Source organism: Solea senegalensis, linkage group LG3, assembly GCF_019176455.1.
Source record: "Solea senegalensis isolate Sse05_10M linkage group LG3, IFAPA_SoseM_1, whole genome shotgun sequence".
Classification (NCBI taxonomy): Eukaryota; Metazoa; Chordata; class Actinopteri; order Pleuronectiformes; family Soleidae; genus Solea; species Solea senegalensis.
Window position 1 is genome coordinate 8283792 of NC_058023.1, and position 23078 is coordinate 8306869.

Below are 23078 nucleotides of genomic sequence, written 5' to 3' on the forward strand. Positions count from 1 at the left end.
TTTAAAGACCTAAATGCATTTATTAGGTTAAAATGTTTAACTTGGAGTTAGAAAATCACTAGTTTGACAAAGTAAGCCCTTATTTTGAGGGACAATCGAAACATTTTGACATCATATGTCCTTATTTTTAAGATACTTGAGACAGTAAGTCATTACTTGAGTCTTTACAAAAAAAATTTAATCACATAGGCAGAAACGAGCTTTCATCGTTACATATCAAGGATGCAGATTAAAAAAAAGTTTTTTTACATTGACTTACAGTATACACATTTTATAAACCTCTATGTAAGCTGCTCTCATCAAATGATTCAAAATTTTGGCATTTAATATTAAAAGAAAAAAATATCAATATTTAATCAATTCACATTTATTGGTTACACATCAAGGACACTGCTAAAAAAATCTTTATAAACTGCATACAGTGCATATTATGAACTTAATTGTAAATCTCTTTCAATACATTAGAACTTTTTTTTTTAATTCTGTCTGCAGCTCCCTGCACAAACACGAGAGAGACACGGCTAAGTTCAACAAATGAAGTCATTTTGATAATTCATGAATAAACAGTTCAGAGCTTTATACAGGCAGACGCACATGCTCTAAAATATGCTGTATGACACCATCACTGCCATCCTGTGGCAAGACATCATCATAAATAAGCCTGGTGTGGATATTTTAACTTTCAGCAGCTTTTCAGCACAATCTGCAACCTTTCTTAAAATCAGGAGGGAACATTTTTATTATTTTCTTGCGAAGCTCAAAGGTACATTACAAATACATGAAACAAGTCATTTTCAATATAAAAAAAAAGATCAGGGAAAAATGGCATCTTGTGCTCAACTTCCCTCTTTCGCTCTTGTCTTTCTTCACCCAACTTCCCACATAATTCTAAAAAAGCAAAAGGGAAATGAACACTGATGCACTACAGTTTCATGTTCTCTTAGAATCGATGTAACATATGTGACGTTCAATATTTGAATATGAACAAGGAAGAAAAGAGGAATCGGGTCAAAAATGTTCAGCCTGCACTAGAAGTCACTTCACTTCTTCAGGCCGATGGAGTCATACGTGTCCTGGACGTGAGGTTTCAAATCCTAACAGACGGAGAACAAACAAACAAACAACAAAAGGGGTCAAAGTTAACCTGATTGTTGCGATTTTAAAATCATTTGAAAACCCTCAGTGTAGAAACTCACCGTATAGATGCCTTCTTCAACGGTCTGCCAGGAAAACAAGATGAGAAACATGAGCATAGGTGTGAATAAAAATCAAACTGTCTTTAGGGTCTGCGACAGGATGCTAAAGGTCTATGTAGTGGCGTGCAAAAAGGAAGAATGATGCCTGTGATGCAAACCTCACACTGTGAGCTCAGCGTGGGTTTGGCCGTGCAGTTTGTGGCTGGTAATAGGAAATACGCAAAGAAAAATGACTGCTAAAACTATAGTTTAGTTTTATATTTTCAATAAGATGAGAAGCCAAAACAAAGGACTCATGATGCGTCCCTTACAATTATTACACAGGATCAAACAAACATTGAGGTTTGATGTGACCAATGCATGTTACCCTTTGTTCTACTTAGTACGTGCGCATTTGTTCATACCTGCTTTGCCTTTGCCCCCTTTGCATTGTAGACCTGTCAAAGACAAAAGGCACAATTCAAACACTGACGCGTTATCGACTCCCCCACTCTGAAGAAATGCCTCAGAGAAACTCACGGGTTCATCCCATCTGCAAGGGTATGATGACGTATCCTTAAATGAATTAAAATCATTTCATTCTGCCCTCACAAAGAGAGGAAACGCATTATCGCATCATGACTGAAAAGACAAGAGGATTATATTTTCAAATCCGTATGGCAACTTTACATTCAAGGTCTTTTTTGCTGACCTTGAATATTATTTTTTATTAATAGGGCATTGTTTTTCTTTAAAATGGTACAGTGGAGCATATCTACACATGTATGTAGAGTATGCGTAGTGCTTAACAACTTTATTTGGCCACCTGTCATGGAAACCTTCAAAGACTTGCAATTTATTTGTCAAATAATTCACTGGGCTTGTCTCTTCTCTAAAGGAAAGCAAGTGAATAGTGGTTATAAATACTAGTTAAGCTCTGTTCCCATGTATGCATGGACAATATGTATGTATGTAACATGCAAACCTTGATTCTGCAGTAGAGAACTGTCAGGATGATGCCGTACAAAAACAGGACGCCATCCAGCACATAACACACCTGAGCATCCCCTAGAGTAGCTGAGGACACAAAGGAGGAGAATTTAACCTGGAATAACATTTACACATATATGCTATAAAAAATTGCATCGACATATCCTCCATGTGTCCGCTTCACACACAGAGCACTGAACATGGTCACCCGTGCCAGACACTATCAGCGCAAACGAGGCCACTTCCTTGTCATTTACAAAAACAATATTAGAGCAACTGTGACACCATTTTAGATTGTGGAACAGACGGCAGCAGCTGCCATTACACAGAGACCTGGACAACTGTATTAAACACAGACTAAACTGGTGTTAAATGTCACTTGTGTGGTGCTATTTTTTTAATTCATTTGACTCTTTTTTTAATGTTAAACACTGGAAACCTTAAAAAAAGTGTACAATAAATAGCATACTGTAAAAAAAAAAAGAGAAGAAATTAATGGGTGCATAATCCTTTGTTCTAATCTAATAATCTCTACTGAGAATTGATCACACTCATACTGACAAACTAGGAGCAACAGAGAAACAATAGTGGCAGGATGAGATTTAGAATTTCACGACAAGAGTGAAGACTTGATTTCTGCAACATTAATCTTACTATTACGGCTTCAACTAATAGTTGTTTTCATTATTAAATCAATCTGCAATTCATTTTGTAATTTTTCTTACGCACACCTTTTCAGTTTAGACTTTATTTAAAGACTAAAGTTGTTCTTCATCCCCAAACAGAAACATTCCCTTCAAGTCTCTTCCTTCCTCCATCACAAAATCAAAGAAATGAATCACTTTCTGGAATCGCATACCCGTTTTCTATCAATCTATCAAACAAAGGCATTTTCCACTTTTCTGTCGCAAGCATACAGAAATCGTGACGTTGATAATGTCATTAAAAGCTAACAGCACATTTTAGACTCACAGCTATATAACCTGGTGTACAAACCACAGATAATAGAAGTAGGTCATGGTCAGATGTGGGTTTTGAAATTTAAACTGAAAAATTGAATGAACCAGATTGTTTTGATTGACAAATACATTCCAGTTTGTCTCTCTGTCCATTTATAAAATTATTTATTGACGAACTGATGTATAATATGGAAAAAGAAAAGACAAAGTGGCAGTAACCATTGAGTCTGTAATTAAATATACAATTAATGAATAAAACAGCCAACATATCAAGAAGGCAATCAATAGTTTCTGCTCAATAACTATTCTGAATATTAAAATGGTCTCTATGGAGAATAAATATAACGTAAGGTCCCCACTTTTGTTTATAATTGTATAAAATAGTATATTTTGTCTTATTTCTTTAAACACACGCAGCAACATAAAATGAATCTTAAACTGACATGAACGTGACGCTCGTCTTGTGAATTGATGCCGAGGCGCGGCATGAGGTCATTACCACCAGGTTTAGTGACCGCTTTGAAGAAAAAGGAAGCTTCTCTTTTCACAGGAACTGTGACATCAGTGGCTACATTTCTTCTGCCTGCTAAGAAAGCCCCCGCCATAACAAATAGATGCGTGTCCATCATGAAATTTTACTTTTAAGAAAAGTCACGTGGGGTTGGATGTGTTGTAAACGTAGCACAGTTCCTACAGCTCTCATCACAAATTAACTGACCAATGCGAGGCCTTAGGGGCATTTCACCTAAACAAGAAACCACGGTGTTAAAAACTCACCAGCAGCTCTGCCAAAACACATCCACAGAGGAATCGCCACGAGTAACGCGCTCCTGCTGCAAGCGGCCATGGCTTAAATGAACACAGAGTACTGGGCTCCTTCAGCAAGCAGGAAAACACAACTCGTGATGGTGTCTTTCTTTCCAATGCGTTCGAGTGAAGTCTGAATATTGCGTATACCACACAGTCGAGAGGGGAAGTTGTGGTGTGAGCTCTAAGTCCACTTGTCTCGGATATGAGCAGACCACTCCCCCTTAAACATCAAACCAGAGGAAGGACAGTGTTGAGGGTAAGGGTGCTGCTGTCATCATATCGACACAGTTGTTGGGTTTTTTTTTCCTCATGCCTGCAAATTACTCAAGGAAATGGAACATTTTAAGCAAGTTTTCACTTTGATAATGGAAAACAAAACTTACTCCCTTACACTTGGGTCATAAAATATTTATTAAGTGTAATTGGGCATTGTACATCAATCATTGGAGGAGAGTCACCCATGAAATCACTCACTACAGCGCATAGTTAACAGGAAGAGAGCCGGACTCCGTGAGATAAGATGACTTTTTTTTTTCCAGAACCGACACATTAGCAGCATCACGTTAACGGTCAACTTCACCAAACACTATGTCCTGTGTACCTGTGTAAAAAACAAACAGAAGGATATTTAATGGCCTTATACTCTTGTTGTGCACTTTTACAAAACTGAAACAACGACTACTCTCTCACCAATAATGGCCACCACATCAGCAAGCATGTGTCCGCTGGACATTTTATCCAGACCGGCCTAAAGAGAAGAAAACACTCATTAACATTCAGCAAAAGTGAAAACAAGCAGCCACTGTTCAGAGCAGATGAGCTCACTTTCAAAATTCATGATTCACTATAGCCTGCAGTTAATGCACTAACAACTCTAATAGCTTGTTTATGCAACTTTAAAGACAGTTTAGCCTCAGTCTTGAACAGCGACTCATGTAGCCATGAGCTACAGGATGGGCAGTAAGGAGGGAAGGACGTGCAAGGAGGGGGGTTTGCTTTTAAAAATGGCTCTATAGTAGTTTATAATATAGACATAATTAAGCAAAAGCTGCCTTTAGGATAAGATGTTAAACAGGCTGAATAATTGATTGATTCCCGGTGTGTTTAATTTTTCACAGAGTCTGATGGAGTTTTCAAGTGCACATACCAAGTGAGCGAATCCTGGAGCTTTGATCTTGCAGCGGTAGGGTCTGCTGGAGCCGTCTGATACCAAATACACACCAAACTCCCCCTGAAAGCAACACACACACACACACAAAGAGGCTCATAAAAGTCCTCCCAGAAGAAGTCATACAAGGTAAAATTCATCCGTTTGTAAAACAGTGAGAATGCGTTGTATCGGCATTCACTCCTGGGTGTCAAACGACGATGACGGCGAACACACCGCTGCTTCATCTATGGCAGCGATGCCAATTCTCGTGTCATTTACAGTGCAACGCTACAACGTGCATTCATGTTCGGACAGTTAGTGGGAAACCTTAGTTTTTACCTGTGACAGCACGCAATGTTTTTTTTTTTCTTCTATCTATTCTTCTGAACGCAAGGGGGAAGGGGAACGAGGGTCCGCATCCGTCTAGTGTTCCAAGCGTACTGTCAAGTGCTGTCTTGTTCATATGAGGAAGTACTGCTGGATGTCCTCTTATAACCTCATGCAAGTTCCTGTGGTTATTGCCTTGCACCAACAACTAGACTGGAAAGTGCTTGGCTAAAGTCTGCATGTAATCAAACTGGGGGAGTGCTTTGGATTGGCCCAATAGGGTGTGCGTGGACCAGTGCAAAAATAGGCAGTTGATGACGTTTACATTACAGGGGCCCTAATCTTCAGCCAACTTTAAGTTGAATTACTCACATATTCTTATAACCTGACGTGGTATTCAATATAAAACAGCCACATCTCCCTAAGAACATGTACTGTAAGAAGTACGACACAGCTCTTACACTGCAAGTTTGTAATGTCACAATTCACACACGGATGAGGCAGGGGTGAAATATTACGGCAGTTTCATATGTATAGTTGCTACTTTTAGTGTGTGAAAAGGGCTTTGTGGGGTTAGAGAGAGGAAATTGTGAAAATGTTACAGACACTAATGAGAAGAAATGTCACCTTTGGTGCCTCCACGGCTGTGTATGTGGCCCCTGGAGGAACCTGGTAGCCCTCTGTGTACAGTTTGAAGTGATGGATCAGAGACTCCATGGACATCTAGGACAAGGTGCACACAGAGGTTCACATTGGTTGACTCCCAATGTTGACAGAGACATACATTTATACACACTGAGGTGAACTAGAGGTGATCTCCTGCAGCGAGGACAGCCAAATTAAAGTGGATTTTGCAACAGCACTGTCCTAATTCTGCAAAGAGGCTAGTGTGACAAATTAGTGACACCAGTGATATTTAATTAACACAGAGGAGTTCTCAAGCACAGGGGAAAACCCAGAAAGGAAAGAGGTGCCATTTTCCATGATTAAATTGCCTGTAGTCATTTAAAAAAAGCTTCTCCCGGAGGGAAGCCGAGCTCACCTTCATCTCAGATCTCTTGGGTGGGGCCACCTTGGCGTCATCCACCTTAATCTCTCCTTCTGGCATCTTATTGAGTGCTTGGTGCATGATCCGAAGAGACTGCCTCATCTCCTCCACTCTGCACAGATACCTGGACCCCAAACACACGCACAGAGTGAAGACCAAGAGCCAGAGCTCATCGTGTGCCATTAGTCATTGTGAAAAGGTCACTGATCATATGACTAGAAAATATGTTCTCATCCACAGACACGGTTATTTCTTTCCACTTTCTCTGGATAGTGATGATATTAACTGATTAGTGTGTCATATATGTACAGCAGTCAGAAAAATGAAATATTCTACACTGAAACTTCACCTTCATTTCTTTATTTTTAATTTTTAAATGAATGGTTAAGAAACACTGCATTGCCTCAACAAATATTGTTAACCAGCTGCAATATGCTCACACATAACCAGCAGTGTTTGCATATAAGCAACCACTTATTTACACATGGTTAGCCAGCAATGTAATACAAGCCTTTCTAATAAGACTCAGTGCAGCACTGAATGTTAAACATTTATTAAAGGTGTTACATATTTTTCTGTAGGAGTTCATACATTGGTTTGATGTGCTTTTATAAAACATTCCTTCCTCACACACCAGTGAAACTCAAACATTTGACAATAGCCTACAATGTGTTTAATATTATTATTCAGTAGCCATGTTCTGAAAGGATTTAACCCTGGCTGCAACAATTGTCTAAGAAAATGAATAAACACACTAACCAAATACAGGTTCACTGGTTTTAGCTCCTATGTGAATAGTTTCTGGTTTATTTGCTGCTCTATGACACAACAGCAAACTGAATAGCTTTAGTTTGTGTACAAAACAAGGCTTTTGAGGGTGTGCCATTTTGGTGTTCGGAGGAGACTATTTTGTGATACTTCATGGAACAACTTATTGATTAATCAAATAAACCACCAGAAAGCCACAGCTGTCACACATGTGAAAGCAAAACAATAGATTAATTGAAAGAGAAAATAATCATTAGTGGCAGCTGTAGTCAATACTGGACTCAACAGTACGGGAGTATTTTTTGTTAGATGAAAAGGTGAGCATGGTTAGCTCATACTGACATTTCTGCTGTGTTGGATAGAAGATGTCTAATTTTAGTCTGAAACCTTCATTACAGACTACGAAGCACACATAGGGCAGAGAAGACCAGACCAAAAAAAAATACAGCTATTAGTTCATCTACATACCTGTCATAGCAGTCTCCATTGCTTCCAATGGGAATGTCAAACTCCACCTCATCGTACTTGTCGTATGGCTGAGACTTCCTCAAATCCCACTTGATGCCCGAGCCACGCAGCATTACTCCACTGGTGGAGGAACAATGAGAAAGAAGACGCCTTTTCACACAAAACTACTAACAGAACAATTTCCCAACGACACAATATAAAATATAATTTGGCCCAAAACATTTCGTTTCATTTCAATCAAGGTTACCTGAAACCATAGTTGAGGGCATCCTCAGCAGAAACCACCCCGATGTCTATAGTACGGTTCTTCCAGATACGATTGTTGGTCAACATCTGGGTAGGGAGAAAACCAACCCTGAATGCTTTAATCATCACTACATCGCTACCATGCTTTCCCACGACATGATCTAAAAGATAGGGCTGCCCCCTTATGGTCACTTGGAAGAAAATATCATTAGTCAGTGAGATTTCATTGGTCATTTAATTGCTGCAGAAAAAAAACACCCTGGAAACTCTACTTGAAGCTGCGTCTTGTCAAAATAAAATAAAAACCTGTATGGCGAACCAGGCATGGCTTTAATTTTAAAAAGGGTGGACACAGGAAGTGTGGTCACACTGTAGTTTGACAGAAGTCACTTCAGTGTTTACTGCGTTGCCGACTACAAAGTTTATCAGATATTATGTTGGGTAAGAGGTCCAAAGTGTGGGAACATTTGCAGGGAGTGAAGGATGACCCCCAAGAAGTTGACACGAAAACTCTGCAGACAGGAACTTGAACATCTGCAGGAATTATATTAAAAAGTCTGCAAATAGTAAGTAAATGTCTAAGTTGTGTGATAACTCATGGTAATGTTATTCAGTTGAAGTTCAATAAATTCATAAAATGCTCTCCTGCTGTGGGTTAGGGTTGAATGCAAGATATAGATCTGTAGTGTAGAACAGTGTTAAAATGTTATTACAACTTCTAATATCTTTTCTCAGAACTGGAACTCAAACTGTTTTGTTGCCTCGCAAAAAAAAAGAACTAAAATAATATTAAAATCTTCAAGGTGCTGATGATTAGTCAGTGGAAGCCCTATTCATAGAAGGAGCACGGTGTGCACGATGTCGTAACTCACCTCTTCTACTTCATCGATTCTGATGGAGAAGTTCTTGCACCACTCGTAGATGTCATCCATCAGGCCCAGTGGCAAATCCTAGAACACATTTAAGAACATTAATAAGCAAGTCTTCATCACAGAATCAGTGCTCTAATTACATATATGTTTTCATTACTTGTTGTTTTGAACTATGCCTCCGTCAAAAAAGGAAAATAATTGCTTGATACTAACCTCCACGATTAGCTCCAAGTTTGAATACAGAAATCAAAGGCGATAAGAGCAGAGGATAATTCAATGATTTCTCCTACCTGATGAACACCACCAGGTCTGATATATGCAGCGTGCATCCTGGCCCCAGACACTCGCTCATAAAACTCAAACATCTGTGAAGAAACGGGGGTCAGACATGAACTGTTAATATTATCCACATTTTCTAATTGAGAATAAATCATTTCATTACATGTCTCTCTCACATTACAAAAAAAAACACTTTGACAATCAATGATCAGATTAAATGTCAGGAAAAAAGGTTTGGGGCACAACACGCTCAAGAAAACTATAATTATTTCAAGACAAAAGCTTGTCTTGTATAAACTGTGATTAAAATGTGAAATACAAAAGAATATACACAGATGAGAAAACCACACAACATTTCACTGTGGGCGGTACTTTCAAATTCTACTATTCTAAGTTAATCACACAATTAAAATTCCTCTAGTTAACAGTTGATTTAATAAGATAAAGTGTGATATGAACAGTGCACAAATACACTAGTAGAAAGATTCACAATCTCTGAACTGAATAAACAAAGTGAATGGCGAAAAAGATGATATACTGAAAATTGAGAGTTCTTAGAGGTAGTAGTTTCTCCATTAACAAGCAGCAATGATCTTCCCCGAGGATGACATTCTACAGAGCCAATCCTAATATGACTTGAAATTATATAGTAACAGATGCAACTAACAAATCATGTAAACACTTGAATGTCCCAGGGCTTTCTGGGTAACAGATAATGTCATTGAGTTGCATAACTTAAAGCAAATGAATCAATATTTATTTTAAAGAGCCATAAGGTCCATCAATCCTTATGATGATTGATGCCATAATAATGTGAACAGGTCTGGAGTCAGAGGGACATAGGACTGAACAAATCTAGAGCATGCCAGGTCTGAAAGCAGTCTCCTTTCCCCCCCAGATAAACACTGCGACTGACCTTCTCCCTCTCCTCAAACATCCAGAAGAAAGGAGTCATCGCACCGATGTCGAGGGCGTGTGTGGTGATGGCCATGATGTGGTTCAGGATGCGAGTCAGCTCTCCATACAGCACTACAGACACAACACAGAACACAACCAGCCATTTACCACTGAAATGGAGGTAAACTAATCTATTAGCAAATTGTGTGGCTACATTTTGTGAGTGGGATCTTTTGCTACCTTCAAGTCTATAGACCCAGCAACGTATTACACATTTTAGGAAAACATCCAGGGCATTAAACCAATCTCTTGGTTTAATGCCCTATACCTCTGCAGATCTCATATCACTAATCGTTGTATACCTCTGATCCATTGAGCACGGATTGGCGCTTGGATGTTAAGCAGCTTCTCCACAGCCAGAGAGTAGGCCTCCTCATTACACATCATGGAAACATAGTCCAGACGGTCAAAGTAGGGCAAAGCCTTTGGCAGACAAAGAAGAGGAACATACAAGATGAGGGACTTCCGAGAATTAAGCAACACGACCCACAACTAAAGTATAAGACTTGTTTTACATATCACTCAGTGTCAGTGACAAACTTCAGGACATTGCTCTTTAGTGAGAGTATGTTTTGTTTTTCTAGGCATTTATATCCACGACAGCAAACTACATCATCAAGGAACCTGGAGAAACCCCAGATTTGCACCATCAAGTTTTTACATTTGGCAGTCAAACTATAGTATTTATTGAACAAGGTATTCTCATGCATTATGATGCATAAGTAGGCATTTTGCTGTTCAGTGGTTTAAATACTTAATCTTAGTGTAGCCTTCTTCAACGCATACATACAACATATTTACAAATACTGCAAGAGGTTCAGTACCTGCAGGTAGGTTTTGTATTCAATGAGCTTCTCTGTGCCACGGTGAAGCAGACCAATGTGTGGGTCACATTTCTTGACAGACTCTCCGCTGAGCTCCATCACGAGACGCAGCACACCGTGAGCTGCAGGATGCTGCGGGCCAAAGTTGAGTGTCAGGTTGGAAACGTCTTTCTCTGCAAGAGGATCCTTGTCTGAAAGCAGAAGATAAACATAAGAAAGAAATGATACCAAATCCAATGTGTAAATCAGACAACATAACAGCATGAAACATTTTAGTAAGTGGAGAAGAGAATTGTTTAGCAAGGGGTCTAGATAGAGTAACTGTGTGTGGATGGTGGTACCATACCGTTCCATGGTGGTGGCTTCCACTTCTCATTAAGGGCAGTGGGGTACATCACTGCACCAGCAAACTGCTCCGTCCATTCCACATCTGGCTGCCATTGTTTCTGCCTGTGAACACAGTAACATTTTCCCATCAAATGCTGTGGTTTAGACAATCAATAATGATAAATAAAGTCGGTATTATTTTGTTTTAGCATTTATTTAACCAGGTTAGTCCCACTGAGATGTGTGCTTGGAAAACTGACAGGCAAACCTGAACTGCAAAATCTTAAGCAGAGTTTTAAACTCATTCAAGGTTCCTATATTTTAATTGAAGATCAGACTGTAAATTATTACTAGTATAAAGGTGCCAAAAAACTTAAAATCGTTCTTGCTGTCAAAACACTGCAATTCATGGCCTGACAGACACACACAATGTAAACCTGCTGTGTCAGAATAAATCAAGTCTATTAAAATGTTAAATGTGGTGCTGATCAGAGACAGTATATAACATTACACACACCTCTAATCTGGGTTTATTGTCTAGTAGTTGATATTAGCATGCACTGTCAGTCTACGGTAACTGGAATTCTCCTCCCTCACGGGCGCTTATGAAAATTCCACAGAGGTCAAATAAACTGTCACTTTATCAGCAGAAAACAATCAGTCTTATTTTACAGTACAATAACAGTAGTCTGGCCTTCAATGAGAACAGAAAATTCGGATTAAACAGTGGTAAACAGTGACATGTTGGCAGACATGTTGGTGAGACAGACATCGGCCCCCGAGAGGGTTGAGTAATAACGTTACGGATGCGAGATGTTGGTGATATAATTCCTATCACAAAAAGATTAGTGTTGACGACTCTTGTTTTTCATAAAACACAGTCGGCTTACTTAGCGTTATGCTAAAATTAGCCTTTAAGTAAGCATATTTTACTGGGCGTTCAAACTGACAACGTAACGGCGCCACAAAGCGACACATGCTGTTATGTTTCTGTTAACTTACCTGCTTTGCAGAACAGCACAGCTGGGACTAAGCAAATTATTATTTAATATTGCTTTTGCTGAAGGACGTCCTAGTTTAGTAAGCGACCTCAACATTGTGGCCGCCATCTTGGTCAGGCAACCTCTGGCCAATGACGTAGAGGAGGTTCTTCTTTTGTTGTTTTAAAGGCGTATGAGGTGCGCGTGTGCCCCCTACCGACAAGCAGCGTCCCTAACTAACGAACTGTTACGAAATTATGATGAGTTACACGATAAAATACTATAAATAAAAATTAAATATTATATTTTAATGAAAGACTAAATGCCCAGTCCCTACACTCATATATCAGACATCATTTTTATACTTTATATTTGTCCTAAACAATCAGAATGCATGCTATTAAATGTACATTTAAAATATTATATATTTATAATATAAGTTGTGTGTGTAATATAACACATTACATCTGCAAATGTGTACACCCACAAATACAAGAGTATAAACAGTCTTGTATAAAGTACTTAAAAGGGATACTTGAGTAAAAATACCTTACCAGATAATGACTTTGGTTGAAGTTGAATGTATCCATGCTAGTGTGAATGGGTATGAAAGATGTGTGAATGGTAAAACCGTAGTGCAAAGCAGCTAATCTCTTCTTCTTCTGGTTTTATTTGGTAGTAATGAGTAACAAAGATAGTTATGGGAAATGTAGTGGAGTAAATGTACACAATTTATTTAGCAAATGTAGTGGAGTAAAAGTTGCTAGAAATATAAATAAAGTACAGATACGTGAATTTTGTACTTGAGTCCAAGTATTTGTACTGTTACATTACAGTATAAAAGTACTTTTTAAAGACAACACATAATGCAATTTATAAAAAACAGTGCTTTTATTTATGTAATACTGTGGAAAAATAATTACATACCATTTTTAAAAAATATTGAAGATAATGAAATTAAAAAATGAGAGTTTAATGTTCGTTGTACATCTTTTGAACAGTTTTCTCTGCTACGAAGAACAGTACAATAAGATAAACATTGGATTTTCCTAAATTCAAAGACACAATAATACAGGATACAGTCCTACCAGAGGTATAAAAGTACTGTAACAGGATTGTGAGAGAAATGATATGGACGTATACACTAACTCACATCTCACACACTTGAAGACACACACACACACACATACCGTATACACACAAACATGCATACAATAGTCGCGCTCACTCGAGTCGGGCGCAGTCCTTCCCATACACTCGCATTCATTCACACATCTATACAAACACACTGTACAAATCGATGTGCGCGCCAACACCTACACACTCTCTCTTCATCTCTCTCTCACACTCGCACTCACGATCACACACATGTCAATTTTGTGAACAAGCCTTCAATGAACCTCTCCATACACATTCTCCTCTGGCCGTGTTTTTTGGCAGACAGACGATGAGGAATGATTGAAAATGGAAATATATGACATGTTCCCCTATAAGGCCACTCAGTTCTAAACCCTACATCTGTGTTTTTCTCTCCGTCTGCACCAGGCTTGTCGTTAAGAACTCAGAGGAAGAGGCTCCAGCCTACGAAAATGTCTGGGAATGACTCAAGGCCTCAAGCCTGGCTTGTAAAGCCACAGTTGCCAATAGAAGGAGCTTCTACTGCATATACATGGTCTAAGGTGAAGAAAAATATGAACACTTGGCACTAGGTTTCTTAAATACACTGATATACCCTTCAGATGCAAAATATGTCCTGATTTCAGGCTCTGGCGTTGGCACAACTCTGTCTCAGTGGGTTTCACTCAGGAAAGCTCCCAACGTTCAAAACTTTTGGTCCATACATACACATTACATGTTTTACACTGACAAAAATAATTCTGTAATGTTAAAAAATAGAATACAAAGCTCTAGTCTGGTGTGCAAATAAAAAGAGGACATTACACAGATATAGATAAGGGACGTCCAAGCACGAATACTGTAGATGCAGTGCAAAATGATGAGAAACCTCCCCGCCCACCAACCCAGTGCCCCAACACACTCCTCCATGCTGCCTCAGAGGAAGGATGGCATGTACCACTGTACAGAAGAGCATTTCGGGATACGATATATGTGCTCAATGATCATTGAATAAGACAAACAGCAAAACAAAACAAAAAATGGCGGCCAGAAATGACTTGCACTGTTTGAGGTTTTTTTCTGAACCGTCTCCGACAGTCAGACAGTTTGCTTTAAGACGTTCTCGCTCATCATTTACAAAGTCGATTCATAGCAAAAGCTACGGGCTCCAAAGATCTGTGATCTCCCCTCCTTCCTCTCGTTCCTGCTCTTTTTTCCCCCAGTCTTGATTGTGACTTGCGCTGTCCGCTCTTTCAGAGCTCAGATATACAAACACATTGGGAGTCAGGGAATTTAAAATTGTGTGGAATTTCCCTTCCCTGTCTCACTACAACTCCTTCTTCTTCTCCCTCCCGTCTCTTTTTTTTTCCTCTGTGTTTCTTTTACCCTCCCTGTCTCACGGGCATGGTCTTCTGAGTCTGTGCATGGGTGTGTGTGTGTGTGGTGTTTTATTTTATGTTTGATAGCTGTGCATGTGTTTGTGTAGAGTGTTAGCGTGTGAAAATGTACATGTAAATCTGTGATAGTGTGTGCGTGTTTAGGTGTGACGCTATTTATAAGATGCTTCCTCATGCTCAGCTAAGACTGTGAGGTGGTTATGCATCTCCCGCCTCACACGTGAGTCTGCATCCTCTGTGTGTGTCGGCTGTGGGAGTAGTCAGAGTGTTGTGAGGTGTAGGAGAAGCGAGTAGAGCTGCCGTACTTCCCTAGTCCAGTCTCTGATCCCGAGGGAGCTGGGCCCGCAGGGCCAACCCCAACACCAGGGGACCCCACACCAGTGGCCACTCCAGATCCAACCCCATACATTTCATAGGACGGGCCAGCCTCCAGTGGGGCTAAGCTGGAAGGGGCGAAACCCATGCGGTAGGTCTGGTAATGCGAGGGGTATCCATAGTTGTCATAGGCCAGCTGAGAGGTGGAGTCCAGGAGGCTGCAGTCCCCTGGAAAGTCGCTGGCTGTGGGGGCAGGGTTAGCAGGAGGCTGCTGGCTCTGGCCACCACGAGTGAAGGTGTTGAACTGGGCGTAGCTGATGTGGGACAGTCTGGATGGGGGTCGTGGGTCATAGCAGGCCTGGGGGCGGCCAGGGGAGGTGAGGGGTCCAGGGGGACCAGGGGCTCCTCCGCTGGCTGTGGCTCCAGAGCCACCAGCACTGCTGCTAATAGAAGCAGCTCCCCCTGGTGTTCCTGTAGGGGAGCGGTAGTCAGAATAGTGCATGGTGGAGCGGGAGGCGGGGCGGCCTTCATCGTGGGTGGAGGCTCGCACGTTGTAGTAGCCATTGGTGGGATCCTGAAGACAAAAGGGTTTGATCAAAAATAGTTATGGGCTAGATTTTGGAAAAAATGCATCGCAATACTATAATAATGCCATAGTAATTGTACATATACTGTTTACAGATACACATTTTAATAATGTATTTTTTTGCAGTTTCCACAAAAGACACTTAAATAACAATAGGAGAAAACATAATATTTTTTCCTGTCAATCAAAGTGTAAATTTGGAACAGTATTGTCCAATAACCAGCAACAGTGATTTTCAGACATTTCTGTGTGTTTTTTATTTTATTTTATTTTGACGAGTCTCACCAACATCTACATCTGTTTTAGTTTTTTTTCTGGCAGAGAGCTGCTCCTCAATTTCCTCTGCAAACAGGATCCAATACAAGCACTTGTATAGGGAACAAAAAAAACATTTCTCGGTGCAAACGCTAGACTTTTTAGTCCTCAGTCTGTGGTGTTTATAGTGTCAGTGAGCTGCACACACAAAACCTGCTTTTGAAATGTCACCATTTGTTGCATGGTTTTGGATCACAGCTTTCATTTTGTTCGACCAAGGTAACAAGAAAAAGCTGGAGTTTACAGCAAATCCCTGCCAGGATACAGCATCGACCCCTGGGTCGTCTGGATGAAGGGATGATGCTCTCCCATCTCACTCCACCTCCTGCTGAATACCCTGATGTTGCTCTACTTTTATTTCTGACATGGTGCTACCATCTCATCGCGTCTTATGCACCCAGACTCCCCCCCGCCCCCCCCAAAAAAACTTTGCGGCTTCAGGCAGCAGCAAGAATAAGAAGAAGGGAAAAAAGTGTGGCTGAGGGTGTTGTCAGGGTGATCTAACCACCTCCTGGGGTGGATTCTTGTCTGCTTTTGGCAGCTTCATGCGTGAAAATACATTTGTCACCTCAGCCCAACCCCACAGTGTCAAAATGTATAAATGATTCATAGCAGCTGAGAGAGCACAAAATACCTGTCAACTTCTTTTTGTGCTTTTTCAATTGGAGATGGTTTTTTTTTTTCTGCGCTTTCTTTAAATATCTTCTCTATAAGTGAGCCAAATTTCAAAGCAATCAGGGAAACTAGTTTCCTCACAGCTGGACTGTGAAAGAAACCTAGCAATTAAAGAATGGCTAACTGTACTGCAAAAATGTTTTTGTCCTTCTTGGTTATTCTCACAGGTATTGAGTAACACACCATCACCACATCTATGGTGAAGATGCTGTGAGGTCCTCCATTAGCCGCTTTCGTCGGTGAGTACAAAAAGGATGAACTGGCGTAAAACCAGAATAATCACAACTCTGAGGTCTCCCCTTTCCGCTGGACACAGCGGACGAGTTGCCCAGAGAAAACAAGGCAGCAGATGCCAAAACCCATCATAATGTAGACTGAAGAAAAGTACAGGACAGCAAAGACATCCGAGACATCTGTTCTGAGGAGGAGCAGTCATAATAAATCATGTTTGTTGGCTCACAACAGTTACACTCACTGTATACACCCGCACAGTACAACTGTTACTGGATAAAAACACGCACATGTCGATCAAACGGGGAGCAAATGAAAAAAATATCATTTAAACTAGCTTCATCTTCTTTGTCTTTAGGGCTGGGGGAAAAAAATCAAATCACAGTAAATCCAGATTCCAGCAGAAAGATGATATACATATAAATATACATATATATATATATATATATATATATATATATATATATATATATAAAAATATAAAGGCTCACATTTATTTTGGCCCAGAATATTCTTAATTTAGCAGCAACTTAAACAGAATACACTGGTTTAAGGAGTAAAATATAATTGCAATTATCAAAACTATCACAATGTTTGAAGAATCACAAACTCACCCAACTTGTAAATAATGCGTCTTTAATTAATTTATAATCCCCTGAGAATTAAAGATGGTTGATTGTTTTTGCCAATAAACCATTTCACAAAATCCTTCCCACCAACCCTTGAACAACTGATGGAATCTAAATATTTTATGAGGTATTTTCCTAATAAGCCACAACAACCTCGGGCAGAATAAGTGGAAAAGGGGTTGTCAATAAAGACACAGCTGTTGTATGTACTGAATTATTAATTCAGAGATATTTTACAAACTTGGTCAACCACTTTAGATTTGCAGTATGTATGTTTAAGATGCAGCTGTCACCATGGCTACGGCTTGTTCCCCCCTCCCATGTATAAACATCTGTTGGGTTAATGACCATCAATATGCACATAGATATTAAATAGCGATATATATGGAGCTCCAGATGTACTCAAACGCAAACACAGCAAGCTTTAGCCAACCCCAACCCTTTTCGGATCATACCGGGCTTTGTTTCAGTATGAAAAATTAAGGAAGCTCTTCCTCCGAGTCTATTTTTTCAGTGTGACAGAAGCGCTCAGTGTCAACGTGGGTGACAGCGGCGCAGTCCGTTACTCGGAGCTCGCAGTGTCACTCATGATTAGGGTGTTTGCAGCCCTGTGAGGTAAAATAAGAATGAAACCTCCCTCCGACATGAACTCCACAAGACTTCACTCTTCAGTCTTCAGTTCAGCTTCATGTCAGTGTTTTTGTTTGAATTTGTATTATGTTTTTCTACCTTCGGGACGTATGCACTTGTGATTGTCTCTTCTCGGTATGCCTCCAGGTGGAATTTATAGTGTTTATATGTGTTGTGCGCGATCTCACCTTTAGGTCATACTCCTGGCGGGTGTCCAGGGTGTCACTGCGGAGGTCAGACTTGAGCTCTATGTCATCTTTAAAGGGCTGATTGGAAGGAGAGAAGGACACAGAGGGGAGAAACTGAATTGTCAAACAACAAAACAAAAATCAAAAAAGGGGGGAGGGGGGGTGAAAGGAACAGAAGGTGCCGTAACAAAACAGAAAATAAAAGGAGAAGAGAAAATGGAATTAAAAGAGTTAAAAAGGAGTGATTACAGGAGGAAAACACTGAGTTTGTTTTAAGTCTGAAGGTGCAGTGCGGGGAGAGGTTGCTGAGTTAAGCTGAGGTTTTTCCTACAGCTACAGGCTGTGTAAACAGTGTCCGGCACAAGCACACACATCCCGCTGCTGCTCACCGAGTACATGGCCTTGACCATGCGCGAAGCCGTGGACACGCTGCCGGAGTCCTCCTCTAAGCTGTGGGTCTCCTTGTTGATCGTCTCCACCTTGATGTCGGGCTTACCCAGTGTGACCCCGCGCCGACCTAGAAGCAAAACACGGCAAAGGCTGAGGGCAGCTGGACACACACACACATGTTCGGCCTAGTGTGTGTTTTCATGAGCAAGTTTACAGCTGCAACTAACGATTATTTTCATAATGGATTAATCGTTTGGTCCCTAATATGTCAGAAAACCTTAAAAAATGTTGATCAGTGTTCATCAAACCTGGAAATGATGATGTTCTGTTTCTTTGTTATCCAGAGCAAAGAAATGAAGAAAATACTCACATTTAAGAAGCTTAAACAATGAGAAATCTTGTTTTAATCATGAAAAAAGCTTTTAACGCAATTAACCGATTATCAAAATAGTTGTTGATTAATTTAGTAATACATTAATAATCGATTCATCGATTAATTGTTTCAGCTCTAAGCACGTTTCAGTGAGGACGAAGCAAAGACCAAAACACTACAAGCAAATCATGACAAAACGTCTGCTGCACTTGGCAGGTTGCTGACTGTCTTTACTGTTCGTGTGCGTGGAGGGAATGACTCACTGCCTTTGCGCTGGCGATAGAAGATGAGAACGAGGACCAGCAAAAAGATGAACAGGAAGATAGTGGAGCAAACGGTCCCACCAGCAATTATTCCCACTGAGACTTCCTCTGAAATGAACGTGTGAGAAAGGAACATTGAGAGAAATAGTGACAGGGATAATGAGCGCAATACCACAGTTTTATGAATGAGACAACGTCCAGTGTGTAAAAACTCAGCTGGCAGAAAATGAGGATAAAACAAATGTACTCCTTTTTTTTTTAATAAGTGTACAATCACCTGATTGAATTGATGTTTTGAGCCTTTAACATTCATATCGGGAGGTGGGTCAGCACAACATAAGCAGCCATTTTGGATCACTATGTTTTTACAGTAGCCCATAAAGGAGATTAAAAACTAACTGAAGGCTACACAGGTTCTCAATAACATGCTAAATATTACACAGTGTACCTTTAATTGTTTATTTCTGAATTACTGAATACTTTTCTCATGTAACCTGAGAATTATAATACATTTTTTTTTATCATGCATGAGAATTAAAGAATTTAAACAAGTTTCTCACAAATGGTAACTGTAGAGTTTGTAACTTGGCCCTTCTCAAGTCAATGAAAACAGATAAGCCACAGATTTGGATCAAAATGTCACCTGATAAGGTTTTAACTAATAATAATAATAATCTGATGACTCAAATATCCCAAATAAAATATATACATATGCATGTTTATTCTCTATATACAATATATTGTCACATATTCATATCATAATTGAAAGGCTGTCTCTGTAGGTTAGTAGTGACTTTGTACCTAATAAAGCTAAATCACATTAAATATATGTATGTCAATACACAAAAAAAATCATATAAAATCTAAGATTTATAATTATTTTAGGAAGTAATTATTATTAAATCCATTATTCAATTTTTCGTCAACTGACTCAAATCAGTAGCATTATCCCCGGCTACTGCTGCATGCCGCCTTGTCCCACACGCAATAAAAATGACACTGTGCAGTTACAGCTATAATGACGCACCAGTCTCCTCCAGTGTGATGATCATGGTGCCGGGGCCAAAAGCATTCCAGGCGGTGCAGTTGTAGGTGGACAGGAAGTCAGACTCCATCACGTTGTTGATGGTGAGGGTGGAGAGGACGCCCGCACCCTCGGCCGATGACTTGCTCTGCTCCACCGTGTACCTCTCCAGGAGTGTCCCCTTCTCCTTCTCCCACACGTTCTCCTTCCATGCCCACACCTGCAGCACGCACACATGTTGAGGACTGAAGACATATCCGGGCTAAATCTGTACTATACATTTTACATCGGTGTGTCTGTCGAACAGAATGATCACATGACAAAATTACTGAAACTGAAATGGGAAGAATTATTCTTCCATCTTTGCTCTGGACATACAGTTTGTTTTGAAACTGCAACAGAAAACACAGTCACTGTTCCTTTAGGGGACATTTCCAAATTTAAATCAATGTAAAGCCCCCAAAAACTATTATGAAGACGTTTTAAAGGAATAGTTTCGGCATTTTTGGGAGACACTGTGTGTCGAGATTCACTTTCGTTTTGAGCTTCATAAGAAAACTGGCACAAACATCAGGTCTGTTTTCTAAATATGAAACTCTAGGCAGCAGCCGAGTAACTCGGGCCAGCATCGTAATGAGAAACAGAGGGAAACAGCGCGCCTGGCTCTGCCTGAAACTACCAGCACTTTCACAGGTGTTGCACAGCGACTGGAGCTCAGTATGTACCACCCAGAAATTAGAGAGCTCTCAATGTTCTTATCTAACTTTTGGCATAAAAATGAACCAGTTTTATTCATCTACACTGTCTAACTACTCCTTTCAAGAATGTGTCTTTTGACATTTAAATGCACCCTTGCATTATTTATCAGTGTGGTTTAATGGGCCGTCGTTTAACATCTCTGGTTTGATTCCCGTCTGTCATTGAACTACTCGCACAAAATGTGTTCTTTCTCGATCAAATAAAGGCAAATGTGGAAAAAAAGCGACACTACTACTAGCACTACTAATAATAATCAATTATTCTGTAGCTGAAAGTTTCAATCGAACGGCCTTGATTTATTTATTTATTTAATTTATTCTGTCTTTAATTTAATATTCTCTACAGAAATGTGGTTGTTTTAACGTGCTTTACAGATATAGTTGGATAGGATTGGATGAAATGGGGATTATAGCCTTATGTAGGAACTGCACGAGAGGGGAAAACTTCAGCACATTTTTCACATGAAAATGTGAATTTACATTTAGTACACACTCGCATGTAAGCTCACACATTGCACGATTTCCTAGACCAGCAACAGTTTGTATGTTTCTGCAGGCACAAGTGAAGTTGACAGAGCCAGTGAGAATCTGGCACATTCTCCATCTTTAGAGCCACTAAAAGCCGCTGTATTATTCAGCATTGAAGTACTGTATGAAAAGAGGGTTAATTATGTATAAGCCCACATGTTCCCATAATGTGCCCACTTATTCCAGAAAAGGAGAATCTCCTGGCTCGGGCGTTTACTGGGACAACTGTTCCTCTCCAGTCCTGTATATTTTATAAATCCTATTCCGCCCCGACCTCTGCCGCTCGCACCGCAAGTCAGGATGGATCCGTCACAGCGGGAGCAAAGGAGCAACCGCGACTGCGCCTCTGTGAAACAGTCGAGCCGAGAGAGCGCCTGAGTTGATTTGCGATGCAGGGGCTATAAGTGGAGCGGCTTAGTGTTAGTGTTGGTTTGTTTACGTGACGGAGAGAGGGAACATTCTGGAGGAGTTTAAGGGTGAGTCACCACTCAAAAAGAAGAAAAGGGGGCAGGGCCTAAATGCATTAACTGTACAGGAGTGCGGTACAGTGACTGTAAACCGTGCTGTAAGACTAAAAGGTACGACTTTGTGCTCTTTGTGACCAAAGCTTTTCCTTGCTTGGCATTTTTTGGCTGAATAATTGAAGCTAGGCTATAATTTAGAAATGACAATTGCTGGTTTGGCACTGTCACTTCTCTTTTCACTTACAATCTTATCTGGAGGAGGTGTACTTGCTATGTAGCACTTCACCTCTCCTCGCTCCCCTCTTACTGCGTACTGGACTGGATCACTGGAGATGATGGGAGGACCTGTATTGTTTGAAATACAACAAAGAGCAAAACTAACATTCAAGTCATGTTCCGTCATAAATTGTATGATTTTTTTTTCTTCAGAATTAAATCCTGCCATTTCTGACAAGGTGACCTTTAAAAAGAACACGGTCTTTATCTGCAAACAAAACGACGAACATGAAACTATGTGGCTGTTTTCTGACCGTTGACTGTGAGCATGACCTCAGTCTCTCCGACTCCAATCCGTGGGACGATGGCCTTACAAACATACTGTCCGGCATCCGCCTGGCTCACCGACTTCAGATGCAGCTGGTTGCTGTTACTCAGAACCTGTGGGGGAGTTAAAAGAAATCATAAACAAGGCAAATCTGCAAAACAGCGGGAGGCGATAAACAAAATAAAAGCCCACATGTACATGAGTAGCGGAGTTAATGCACTATTATAATGCCACCTGTAAATCTGGTCTGGCTTTATTTCAGTATTCAGACGTATTTTACTGACAACGGAAACGTGTACATTTACTCTTAAGCCCTCGCAAAGGCCGTGCAGTTGCCTAGCAACCACATCCATCAGGAAAAATTTACTTGAAAAGTGAAAGTGAAAAGTGTGGCTAAATATGCAACCGCCACCTCACGAGAGCGGGAGACAAACACCAGGATAAGACGACATGAAGGTGAAGCGCAAACCAG

At 40.3% G+C, this 23078-nt stretch overlaps 3 protein-coding genes across 4 annotated transcripts in view; all 3 read right to left on the reverse strand.

Annotated features, from left to right (window-relative positions):
- Positions 1-156: 156 nt before the first annotated feature.
- fcer1g (Fc fragment of IgE, high affinity I, receptor for; gamma polypeptide) lies at positions 157-4132 on the reverse strand. Its single transcript, XM_044021219.1, has 5 exons — positions 3902-4132; positions 2161-2252; positions 1601-1633; positions 1197-1220; positions 157-1094 (listed from the first exon to the last, which is right to left on the reverse strand). The coding sequence occupies exons 1-5, from the start codon at positions 3969-3971 to the stop codon at positions 1041-1043; spliced, it is 273 nt and encodes a 90-aa protein (XP_043877154.1). The 5' UTR covers positions 3972-4132; the 3' UTR covers positions 157-1040.
- Positions 4133-4327: 195 nt separating this feature from the next.
- On the reverse strand, positions 4328-12347 carry ndufs2 (NADH:ubiquinone oxidoreductase core subunit S2). Its single transcript, XM_044021218.1, has 14 exons — positions 12203-12347; positions 11220-11323; positions 10874-11064; positions 10352-10472; positions 10009-10121; positions 9104-9178; positions 8814-8891; positions 7943-8028; positions 7696-7815; positions 6454-6583; positions 6039-6134; positions 5082-5165; positions 4625-4682; positions 4328-4535 (listed from the first exon to the last, which is right to left on the reverse strand). Exons 1-14 carry the CDS (start codon positions 12307-12309, stop codon positions 4498-4500), a joined length of 1401 nt encoding a protein of 466 aa, XP_043877153.1. The 5' UTR covers positions 12310-12347; the 3' UTR covers positions 4328-4497.
- Positions 12348-13132: 785 nt separating this feature from the next.
- The window catches only part of kirrel1a (kirre like nephrin family adhesion molecule 1a), a 32188-nt gene continuing 22242 nt past the window's right edge, over positions 13133-23078 (reverse strand). Inside the window, exons 9-15 of one of the 2 annotated variants that reach the window (XM_044021116.1) lie at positions 22593-22719; positions 22307-22407; positions 20316-20532; positions 19289-19396; positions 18652-18779; positions 18263-18340; positions 13133-15582 (exon numbers count right to left, since the gene is read on the reverse strand). In XM_044021116.1, the coding sequence (XP_043877051.1) occupies positions 14908-15582; positions 18263-18340; positions 18652-18779; positions 19289-19396; positions 20316-20532; positions 22307-22407; positions 22593-22719 (1434 nt within the window). In that variant the 3' untranslated portion in view covers positions 13133-14907. Of the gene's footprint in view, positions 15583-18262; positions 18377-18651; positions 18780-19288; positions 19397-20315; positions 20533-22306; positions 22408-22592; positions 22720-23078 lie in introns of both variants that reach the window. The other variant, XM_044021114.1, reaches the window with a different exon arrangement.

Bases quoted from the DNA above. Each gene is read 5' to 3' on its own strand.
- fcer1g (XM_044021219.1), bottom strand. From the start codon at position 3,971: ATGGCCGCTTGCAGCAGGAGCGCGTTACTCGTGGCGATTCCTCTGTGG. The intron at 1,634-2,160 runs GTTTGCATGTTA...TGTCTTTGACAG, and splicing joins TTCTCTACTGCAGAATCAAG to GTCTACAATGCAAAGGGGGC. The intron at 1,221-1,600 runs GTATGAACAAAT...TTTTCCTGGCAG, and splicing joins AGGGGGCAAAGGCAAAGCAG to ACCGTTGAAGAAGGCATCTA.
- ndufs2 (XM_044021218.1), bottom strand. From the start codon at position 12,309: ATGGCGGCCACAATGTTGAGGTCGCTTACTAAACTAGGACGTCCTTCA. The intron at 11,324-12,202 runs GTAAGTTAACAG...CTGTGTTCACAG, and splicing joins TGTGCTGTTCTGCAAAGCAG to GCAGAAACAATGGCAGCCAG. The intron at 10,473-10,873 runs GTACTGAACCTC...TGTCTGCCAAAG, and splicing joins AATACAAAACCTACCTGCAG to GCTTTGCCCTACTTTGACCG.